This window comes from Oncorhynchus tshawytscha, unplaced genomic scaffold (genome assembly GCF_018296145.1).
Source record: "Oncorhynchus tshawytscha isolate Ot180627B unplaced genomic scaffold, Otsh_v2.0 Un_contig_4917_pilon_pilon, whole genome shotgun sequence".
Lineage (NCBI taxonomy): Eukaryota > Metazoa > Chordata > Actinopteri > Salmoniformes > Salmonidae > Oncorhynchus > Oncorhynchus tshawytscha.
The window spans coordinates 1,006-13,073 of record NW_024607687.1 but is presented as its reverse complement, the minus strand read 5'-3'; the positions used below and the strand labels follow the sequence as shown (position 1 = coordinate 13,073).

Genomic DNA, 12,068 nt, shown 5'->3' with positions numbered 1-12,068 from the left:
GACATCTTCAGACACCTTGGTGTAAACGGGATACATTTCCTGACATCCTCAGTTACCTAAGCAGTCCCGGTACACTATTTAGGACATCCTCAGTCACCTTATGGAGCCATGGTATACGTTTTAGGACATCCTCAGGCACATTAGGGGTTACGGTATACATATTAGGACATCATCAGTCAACTTAAGCGTTACGGTATACATATTAGGACATCCTCAGGCACATTAGGTGTTACGGTATACATATTAGGATATCATCGGTCAACTTAGGCGTTACGGTATACATATTAGGACATCCTCAGTCCCCTTAGGAGTTACGGTATACATATTAGGACATCCTCAGTCCCCTTAGGAGTTACGGTATACATATTAGGACATCCTCAGTCCCCTTAGGAGTTACGGTATACATATTAGGACATCCTCAGTCTCCTTAGGAGTTACGGTATACATATTAGGACATCCTCTCAGTCTCCTTAGGGTTATGGTATACATATTAGGACATTCCCAGTCACATTAGGAGTTACGGTATACATATTAGGACATCCTCAGTCCCCTTAGGAGTTACGGTATACATATTAGGACATCCTCAGTCTCCTTAGGGGTTATGGTATACATATTAGGACATTCCCAGTCACATTAGGAGTTACGGTATACATATTAGGACATCCTCAGTCTCCTTAGGAGTTACGGTATACATATTAGGACATCCTCAGTCCCCTTAGGAGTTACGGTATACATATTAGGACATCCTCAGTCTCCTTAGGAGTTATGGTATACATATTAGGACATCCTCAGTCCCCTTAGGAGTTACGGTATACATATTAGGACATCATCAGTCTCCTTAGGAGTTATGGTATACATATTAGGACATCCTCAGTCCCCTTAGGAGTTACGGTATACATATTAGGACATCCTCAGTCTCCTTAGGGGTTATGGTATACATATTAGGACATTCCCAGTCACATTAGGAGTTACGGTATACATATTAGGACATCCTCAGTCCCCTTAGGGGTTATGGTATACATATTAGGACATTCCCAGTCACATTAGGAGTTACGGTATACATATTAGGACATCCTCAGTCCCCTTAGGGGTTACGGTATACATATTAGGACATCCTCAGTCTCCTTAGGGGTTACGGTATACATATTAGGACATCCTCAGTCCCCTTAGGAGTTACGGTATACATATTAGGACATCCTCAGTCTCCTTAGGAGTTATGGTATACACATTAGGACATTCCCAGTCACATTAGGAGTCAACTTCCAGTCGTCTGTCTTACCTTGTTCTTGGTGCTGGTCCTTCTGCTCCATGGACACCAGGGCAGAGAAGTGTGCCTGGTCGTAAGCTAGGACCAGGGGGGAGCAGTGGCACAGGTTAGGAGGCACCTCCAGGGGCAGGTACAGCCCTCCAAACGGGATGGGGGCAAATGCTGTGGGAGGGGAGAAGAGGACAGGCAGTTAGAGGTTGAGATGAAAGGCCCGGTCTGAAAGTTCTCCGTTTGCCCCATCTAGGAATGAGAGTAGTTCGATTTATGCAAATGAGTCTTACCAGAGCAATATGTCTAAAGAGTTGGGCCAGCTTTTGGACGTCATGTTAGTGCCTTTGAGCATTCCGTATATCCATTTACGACAAGAATTTGAAATCTTGTACATAGCATTGTTAAAAATTCCAGAGAATGATGTGAACCGCTATTGGTCCATGTTGCCCATGGTGAGCTAAAATGGCTGCCATGCAATGTAATGTCATATAAACGCATCATAATGCAGAAACCTAAAATGGCTGCCATGCAATGTAATGTCATATCAACGCATCATAATGCAGAAACCTAAAATGTCCTCTCGAACTCTCTAGATACGTGACTCCGAGTCGTACCGTTCTTCTTCTTTGGGTTTGGTGAGCAGGTACGTCTGTGGTGTGAATATGTAATAATAATAATAATTCATAATAATTTATAATAATTCAGAATAATTTATAATTAATTCAGAATAATTCAGAATAATTTATAATAATTCATAATAATTCAGAATAATTCAGAATAATTCAGAATAATTCAGAATATTTCAGAATAATTTATAATAGTTCATAATAATTCATAATAATTCATAATAATTCATAATAATTTTGGTGGATACTCATATTCCTGAGGCTCTGAGCACCTAGCATCTAGCCACAACTACAATGGGTCTCTGAGCACCTAGCATCTAACCACCACTATAATGGATCTCTGCAGTATGTAGCATCTAGCCACAACTATAATGGGTCTCTGCAGTACGTAGCATCTAGCCACCACTATAATGGATCTCTGCAGTATGTAGCATCTAGCCACCACTATAATGGGTCTCTGCAGTACGTAGCATCTAACCACAACTACAATGGATCTCTGCAGTATGTAGCATCTAGCCACCACTACAATGGGTCTCTGAGCACCTAGCATCTAGCCACAACTACAATGGGTCTCTGCAGTATGTAGCATCTAACCACCACTATAATGGGTCTCTGCAGTATGTAGCATCTAACCACAACTACAATGGGTCTCTGCAGTACGTAGCATCTAACCACCACTATAATGGGTCTCTGCAGTATGTAGCATCTAGCCACAACTACAATGGATCTCTGCAGTATGTAGCATCTAGCCACAACTACAATGGGTCTCTGAGCACCTAGCATCTAGCCACACTACAATGGGTCTCTGCAGTATGTAGCATCTAGCCACCACTACAATGGGTCTCTGAGCACCTAGCATCTAGCCACAACTACAATGGATCTCTGCAGTATGTAGCATCTAGCCACAACTACAATGGGTCTCTGAGCACCTAGCATCTAGCCACAACTACAATGGGTCTCTGCAGTTTATGTAGCATCTAGCCACCACTATAATGGGTCTCTGCAGTATGTAGCATCTAGCCACCACTACAATGGGTCTCTGAGCACCTAGCATCTAGCCACAATAATTCTACAATGGGTCTCTGCAAGATGTAGCATCTAGCCACCACTACAGTGGGTCTCTGCAGTATGTAGCATCTAGCCACCACTACAATGGGTCTCTGCAAGATGTAGCATCTAGCCACACTACAATGGGTCTCTGCAGTATGTAGCATTTAGCCACCACTACAATTAATCTCTGCAGTACGTAGTCTAGCACGGCGTGTGTACTCCCCCTCTCCCCCAGTCCACGTAGCATGGCGTGTGTACTCCCCCTCTCCCCTGAGTCCAGTAGCATAGCGTGTGTACCCCCACTCTCCCTGAGTCCAGTAGCATAGCGTGTGTACTCCCCCTCTCCCCCTGAGTCCAGTAGCATAGCGTATGTACTCCCCTCTCCCCCTGAGTCCAGTAGCATAGCGTGTGTACTCTCTCCCCCTGAGTCCAGTAGCATAGCGTGTGTACTCACCCTCTCCCCTGAGTCCAGTAGCATGGCATGTGTACTCCCCCTCTCCCCTGAGTCCAGTAGCATAGCGTGTGTACTCCCCTCTCCCCTGAGTCCAGTAGCATGGCGTGTGTACTCCCCTCTCCCCTGAGTCCAGTAGCATAGCGTGTGTACTCCCCTCTCCCCTGAGTCCAGTAGCATGGCGTGTGTACTCACCCTCTCCCCTGAGTCCAGTAGCATGGCGTGTGTACTCACCCTCTCCCTGAGTCCAGTAGCATGGCGTGTGTACTCCCCCTCTCCCCTGAGTCCAGTAGCATGGCGTGTGTACTCACCCTCTCCCCCTGAGTCCAGTAGCATGGCGTGTGTACTCAACCTCTCCCCTGAGTCCAGTAGCATGGCGTGTGTACTCACCCTCTCCCCCTGAGTCCCGTAGCATGGTGTCAGCCACCACTATGATTGGTCGACGCAGCACGTGAGCCAGGACAAACACATGAAACTCCTCCAGACTCTCATACACAGGGTCCTCTGAGTTATCCACCCTGTGTCAAGACACAACCCCTGTCAGACACTCAGAAACCATTTAGATCTACTGGGTAAACATTTTAAAATATATACCTCTAATGTTGGCTGATATTTGAATGGCAAGTGTGTGTATCTGTGTGTGTGTGTCTGTGTCTGTGTGTGTGTGTGTGTCTGTCTGTGTGTGTGTGTGTCTGTGTGTGAATCATGGCCCATGACAACTCCTCAGAGTCCATAGTATTTTACATAACCTAGCATCCTGCTTTAGCAGGTGTAATCTGATTGGCCCATAGACACCATCATAACTGATCTGATATTGACCTGTAGACACCATCATAACTGATCTGATATTGACCTGTAGACACCATCATAACTGATCTGATATTGACCTGTAGACACCATCATCATAACTGATCTGGTATACCTTGACCTAGTCAGACACATCAACCAGGCACCATCATAACTGATCTGATATTGACCTATAGACACCATCATAACTGATCTGATATTGACCTATAGACACCATCATAACTGATCTGGTATTGACCTATAGACACCATAGTCAGGGCTTTATACAGACATCAACCAGACACCATCATAACTGATCTGATATTGACCTATAGACACCATAGTCAGGGCTTTATACAGACATCAACCAGACACCATCATAACTGATCTGGTATTGACCTATAGACAACATCATAATTGATCTGGTATTGACCTATAGACACCATCATAACTGATCTGATATTGACCTATAGACACCATCATAACTGATCTGGTATTGACCTATAGACACCATAGTCAGGGCTTTATACAGACACCATCATAACTGATCTGGTATTGACCTATAGACACCATAGTCAGGGCTTTATACCATCATATCATAACTGATCTGATATTGACCTATAGACACCATCATAACTGATCTGATATTGACCTATAGACACCATAGTCAGGGCTTTATACAGACATCAACCAGACACCATCATAACTGATCTAGTAGTCAATGACCCATGACAGTCTCATAACTCAGCTATCCAACAGTAAACTGGTTTGGTGCTCACTGCTCTCCGTTGTGTGTGTGTATGTGTGTGTGTGTGTGTGTGTGTATGTGTGTGTGATACTCACCCTACAGTATTGTTGTTGTTCTTGCTGCTGTGTGTACGCGGTTCACTAGAAGCTAGTTTTAGCAGCTCGTTCCATTCTCTCTCCCATTCCTCCTCTGTGTACACCAGCCCTGACTGAGGAGAGAGAACATTCCTTACACACACACACACACACACACACCAGCCCACACACACAGACACACACACACACACACACACACACACACACACACACACACACACACACACTCATTGGAGGGTACAGGGCCTCATTCAAATCAAATGTTGATCTTGCTGTTGATGGCATAGGGCCTCATTTGGAGGAGGTACAGGGCCTCATTTGGAGGGGGTACAGGGCCTCATTTGGAGGGGGTACAGGGCCCTCATTTGGAGGGGGCATAGGGCCTCATTTGGAGGGGGTAGGAGGTACAGGGCCTCATTTGGAGGGGGTACCTCATTTGGAGGGGGGTACAGGGCCTCATTTGGAGGGGGTACAGGGCCTCATTTGGAGGGGGTACAGGGCCTCATTTGGAGGGGGGCCTACAGGGCCTCATTTGTAGGGGTATAATGGTCTCATTTGGAGGAGGTACAGGGCCTCATTTGGAGGGGTACAGGGCCTCATTTGGAGGGGGTATAATGGCCTCATTTGGAGGGGGTACAGGGCCTCATTTGGAGGGGGTATAAGGGCCTCATTTGGAGGGGGTACAGGACCTTATTTGGAGGGGGTACAGGGCCTCATTTGGAGGAGGTACAGGGCCTCATTTCATAGATGCACTGGGTGGAGCCTGAGCCCTTTCTAATACATCTACTGTCTCCTACAGCACTGGGGCCGGTGTGTGTGTGTGTGTGTGTGTGTGTGTGTGTGTGTGTGTGTGTGTGTGTCCTACGGCCCTTTCCGGTCTAAATGAGTCAGCAGACATAGAACAGCAGGTGTTGACTGAGCAGAGCATGGCACCACACAGAAAACGTGCGTCATCATGGACACACAGCCACCTGGGGTGTGTGATCAAGTGGCGAATCAAATCACAACACAAAGACTTTGGCACAGCAGAACAACAGCATGCCCAGCACAAATCAACAGGTTTCTGCTTTACACTGAAACTCCCCCCTCTGTCCACCCCACCCATTGGGTTATAACCAAGACCCATAGGGGTGTTGACCAGGAACCATAGGGGTTTCACCAGGACCCAGAGGGGTGTTGACCAGGAACCATAGGGGTTTCACCAGGACCCAGAGGGTTGTTGACCAGGACCCAGAGGGTTATAACCAGGACCCATTGGGGGTTATAACCAGGACCCATAGGGTTATAACCAGGACCCAGAGGGTTGTTGACCAGGAACCATAGGGTTTTCACCAGGACCCAGAGGGTTGTTTCACCAGGACCCAGAAGGGATGTTGACCAGGACTCAGAGGGTTTTCACCAGACCAGGACCCAGAGGGTTGTTGACCAGGACCCAGAGGGGTGTTGACCAGGACCCATAGGGTTATAAACAGGACCCAGAGGGGTGTTGACCAGGAACCATAGGGGTTTCACCAGGACCCAGAGGGTTGTTGACCAGGACCCAGAGGGTTGTTGACCAGGACCCAGAGGGTTGTTGACCAGGACCCAGAGGGTTGTTGACCAGGACTCAGAGGGTTGTTGACCAGGACCCAGAGGGTTGTTGACCAGGACTCAGAGGGTTGTTGACCAGGACCCAGAGGGTTGTTGACCAGGACTCAGAGGGTTGTTGACCAGGACCCAGAGGGTTGTTGACCAGGACCCAGCATTGTTGACCAGGACTAGAGGGTTGTTGATCCAGGACTGATTATTGCCAGATGTGGTTGTGACCAGGACCCAGGGAGGTTGTTGACCAGGACTCAGAGGGTTGCATGACCATGGACTGGGAGGGTTGTTGACCAGGATGATATCAGAGGGTTGCATCACCAGGACTCAGAGGGTTGTTGACCAGGACCCAGAGGAATGTCACCATGCTGGGGAGGTTATTGACCAGGGATGACCCATGCATCACCATGAGGGTTGTTGAGGGGGATGACCCAGAGGGTTGCATGTTACAGACCCAGAGGGTTGCTGCCATGTTGGGGAGGTTATTGAGGGGGAGGTGGGATGATATCAGATGAATGCATCAGGGTTGATGCTGGGGAGCCATGAGGGGGATGATATCAGATGAATGCATCACCATGTTGGGGAGGTTATTGAGGGGGATGATATCAGATGAATGCATCACCATGTTGGGGAGGTTATTGAGGGGATGATATCAGATGAATGCATCACCATGCTGGGGAGGTTATTGAGGGGGATGATATCAGATGAATGCATCACCATGTTGGGGAGGTTATTGAGGGGGAGGTGGGATGATATCAGATGAATGCATCACCATGTTGGGGAGGTTATTGAGGGGGATGATATCAGATGAATGCATCACCATGCTGGGGAGGTTATTGAGGGGGATGATATCAGATGAATGTACGTGTCAGGTGGGACTATTTGTTTGCTGTCTAGATGTATTGAGTTTTACTATGTTGTGGAATGTGAGTGTGTATTGCACAGGAACAGCTAAGGCTGCTTTTGCCTTTTGGGTGGAACCAGAAATACCCCTTTCATACCCAGACAAAGATCACACTGACACACCATGCCAGCTCCTTTAGAGCAGCTGTTGGCGTGTCTGAAAGACGCTGGGGTTATCACTCCTGCATTTCCATATACCCTGTACCCAAAATACAGGTATCAGGTCTGAGTGAATGGTTCTCTACAGGTATCAGGTCTGAGTGAATGGTTCTCTACAGGTATCAGGTCAGTGTGAATGGTTCTCTGTAGGTATCAGGTCAGTATGAATGGTTCTCTGTAGGTATCAGGTCAGTGTGAATGGTTCTCTGTAGGTATCAGGTCAGTGTGAATGGTTCTCTGTAGGTATCAGGTCTGAGTGAATGGTTCTCTGTAGGTATCAGGTCTGGGTGAATGGTTCTCTGTAGGTATCAGGTCAGTATGAATGGTTCTCTGTAGGTATCAGGTCAGTATGAATGGTTCTCTACAGGTATCAGGTCAGTGTGAATGGTTCTCTGTAGGTATCAGGTCAGTATGAATGGTTCTCTGTAGGTATCAGGTCAGTATGAATGGTTCTCTACAGGTATCAGGTCAGTGTGAATGGTTTTCTACAGGTATCAGGTCAGTTGGGGGTACAGGAGGACTGGAGTTGGGCTGTTGGGGGTACTGGAGGACTGGAGTTGGGCTGTTGGGGGTACTGGAGGTCTGGAGTTGGGCTGTTGGGGGTAGTGGAGGACTGGAGTTGGGCTGTTGGGGGTAGTGGAGGACTGGAGTTGGGCTGTTGGGGGTACTGGAGGACTGGAGATGGGAAACACTGCTATACTATACACCCATCACACATTAAACAGCCAGTTTATATTGCCCTGTTGGGTAGAGCTGGCAAGTTCAGCACTTCACTGGACTGGTGCATGTGACAAATCATACTAGGAACACCACATACAGCTGAAGTGGGAAGTTTACATACACTTAGGTTGGAGTCATTAAAACTCATTTTTCAACCACTCCACAAATTTCTTGTAAACAAACTATAGTTTTGGCGAGTCGGTTAGGACATCTACTTTGTGAATGACACAAGTAATTTTTCCAACAATTGTTTACAGATTCCAGTGGGTCACAATTCCAGTGGGTCAGAAGTTTACTTACACTAAGTTGACTGTGCCTTTAAACAGCTTGGAAAATTCCAGAAGCTTCTGATAGGCTAATTGACATCATTTGAGTCAATTGGAGGTGTACCTGTGGATGTATTTCAAGGCCTACCTTCAAACTCAGTGCCTCTTTGCTTGACATCATGGGAAAATCAAAAGAAATCAGCCAAGACCTCAGAAAAAAATTGTAGACCTCCACAAGTCTGGTTCATCCTTGGGAGCAATTTCCAAACACCTGAAGGTACCACGTTCATCTGTACAAACAATAGTATGCAAGTATAAACACCATGGGACCACGCAGCCGTCATACCGCTCAGGAAGGAGACGTGTTCTGTCGCCTAGAGATGAACGTACTTCGGTGAGAAAAGTGCAAATCAATCGCAGAACAACAGCAAAGGACCTTGTGCAGCCGTCTTCATCGACCTGGCCAAGGCTTTCGACTCTGTCAATCACCATATTCTTATCGGCAGACTCAGTAGCCTCAGTTTTTCTGATGACTGCCTTGCCTGGTTCACCAACTACTTTGCAGACAGAGTTCAATGTGTCAAATCGGAGGGCATGCTGTCCGGTCCTCTGGCAGTCTCTATGGGGGTGCCACAGGGTTCAATTCTCGGGCCGACTCTTTTCTCTGTATACATCAATGAGGTCGCTCTTGCTGCTGGTGAGTCTCTGATCCACCTCTACGCAGACGACACCATTCTGTATACTTCCGGCCCGTCCTTGGACACTGTGCTATGTGGCAAACCTCTTCAAGGTTAGGAGCGTTTGTCACAAACTAAGTGGTAAACTGTCACCAAATCACCCAAGAATGAGAGTTCTTTCGAACAGGACAGTACCTGTGTGTTTGTTTCTCCGTCCTGGTCCACCCAGGCCGTAGGCGAGGTCAAGGATAGCAGGGTTCGGTACACGAATCGGGTTCTCGGTAGGTCCAGGTCCAAACGCCAACAGGTAAGTCCAAAACAATCCAGCTCATACACAGTAAATCCAGCCAATCTCTATAGTCTCTTTCTATTGTTCATAGCTCCTTCCAGCACTCTCTCTTCCTCTTCCTGGTTTTTCTTGACCCTTTATCTGTGAGTCAGCTCCACCTTCTGAGGGTTCCCCTTGCTTCTGGGACTTGTAGTTTTGGCGGTCGGCCATTTTGTGATCTGTAGTTCTGACAGGGGTGGCCATTTTAGTGATCGGGCAGAGCCCGTTTATTAGTTCTGCTCTCACATATCTGCCACTTATCACTCGACCCCCTTCTTTGCCACAGCTATCTAACCTCCAAACGAGCTTCAATGCCATACAACACTCCTTCCGTGGCCTCCAACTGCTCTTAAACGTAAGTAAAACCAAATGCATGCTTTTCAACCGTTCGCTGCCTGCACCCGCACGCCTGACCAGCATCACCACCCTGGATGGTTCCGACCTAGAATATGTGGACATCTATAAGTACCTAGGTGTCTGGCTAGACTGTAAACTCCAGACTCAAATTTCCAGACTCATATCAAACATCTCCAATCTAAAATCAAATCTAGAGTCGGCTTTCTATTCCGCAACAAAGCCTCCTTCACTCACGCCGCCAAACTTACCCTAGTAAAACTGACTATCCTACCGATCCTCAACTTCGTCGATGTCATCTACAAAATAGCTTCCAACACTCTACTCAGCAAACTGGATGCAGTTTATCACAGTGCCATCCGTTTTGTTACTAAAGCACCTTATACCACCCACCATTGCGACCTGTATGCTCTAGTCGGCTGGCCCTCGCTACATATTCGTCGCCAGACCCACTGGCTCCAGGTCATCTACAAGTCCATGCTAGGTAAAGCTCCGCCTTATCTCAGTTCACTGGTCAGGATGGCAACACCCACCCGTAGCACGCGCTCCAGCAGGTGTATCTCACTGATCATCCCTAAAGCCAACACCTCATTTGGCCAGCTTTCCTTCCAGTTCTCTGCTGCCTGTGACTGGAACGAATTGCAAAAATCACTAAAGTTGGAGACTTTTATTTCCCTCACCAACTTCAAACATCTGCTATCTGAGCAGCTAACCGATCGCTGCAGCTGTACATAGTCTATCGGTAAATAGCCCACCCATTTTTACCTACCTCATCCCCATACTGTTTTTATTTATTTACTTTTCTGCTCTTTTGCACACCAATATCTCTACCTGTACATGACCATCTGATCATTTATCACCCCAGTGTTAATCTGCAAAATTGTATTTATTCGCCTACCTCCTCATGCCTTTTGCACACAATGTATATAGACTCTCTTTTTTTCTACTGTGTTATTGACTTGTTAATTGTTTACTCCATGTGTAACTCTGTGTTGTCTGTTCACACTGCTATGCTTTATCTTGGCCAGGTCGCAGTTGTAAATGAGAACTTGTTCTCAACTAGCCTTCCTGGTTAAATAAAGGTGTTCTCAACTAGCCTACCTGGTTAAATAAAGGTGTTCTCAACTAGCCTACCTGGTTAAATAAAGGTGTTCTCAACTAGCCTACCTGGTTAAATAAAGGTGTTCTCAACTAGCCTACCTGGTTAAATAAAGGTGAAATATATATATATTTTTAAATCAGTCAGGAAGTTAAATCTTGGTCACAAATGGGTCTTCCAAATGGACAATGACCCCTAGCATAAAATCAAATCAAATCAAATTTTATTTGTCACATACACATGGTTAGCAGATGTTAATGCGAGTGTAGCGAAATGCTTGTGCTTCTAGTTCCGACAATGCAGTAATAACGAGCAAGTAATCTAACTAACAATTCCAAAAAAACCTACTGTCTTATACACAGTGTAAGGGGATAAAGAATATGTACATAAGGATATATGAATGAGTGATGGTACAGAGCAGCATAGGCAAGATACAGTAGATGATATCGAGTACAGTATATACATATGAGATAAGTATGTAAACCAAGTGGCATAGTTAAAGTGGCTAGTGATACATGTATTACATAAGGATGCAGTCGATGATATAGAGTACAGTATCAACGTATGCATATGAGATGAACAATGTAGGGTAAGTAACATTATATAAGGTAGCATTGTTTAAAGTGGCTAGTGATATATTTATCATTTCCCATCAATTCCCATGATTAAAGTGGCTGGAGTAGAGTCAGTGTCATTGACAGTGTGTTGGCAGTAGCCACTAATGTTAGTGGTGGCTGTTTAACAGTCTGATGGCCTTGAGATAGAAGCTGTTTTTCAGTCTCTCGGTCCCAGCTTTGATGCACCTGTACTGACCTCGCCTTCTGGATGACAGCGGGGTGAACAGGCAGTGGCTCGGTGGTTGATGTCCTTGATGATCTTTATGGCCTTCCTGTAGCATCGGGTGGTGTAGGTGTCCTGGAGGGCAGGTAGTTTGCCCCCCGGTGATGCGTTATGCAGACCTCACTAC

General features: G+C 46.4%; 1 protein-coding gene across 1 annotated transcript; it reads right to left on the bottom strand.

Annotated features, from left to right (window-relative positions):
- Positions 1-1,188: 1,188 nt before the first annotated feature.
- On the bottom strand, positions 1,189-5,127 carry LOC121842812 (OTU domain-containing protein 7A-like; the record flags this gene model as incomplete). Its single annotated transcript, XM_042312566.1, has 3 exons — positions 1,189-1,429; positions 3,776-3,903; positions 5,015-5,127. Coding segments are annotated over 3 exons (456 nt in total), but the record flags the coding sequence as incomplete, so codon positions are not given.
- Positions 5,128-12,068: the final 6,941 nt, after the last annotated feature.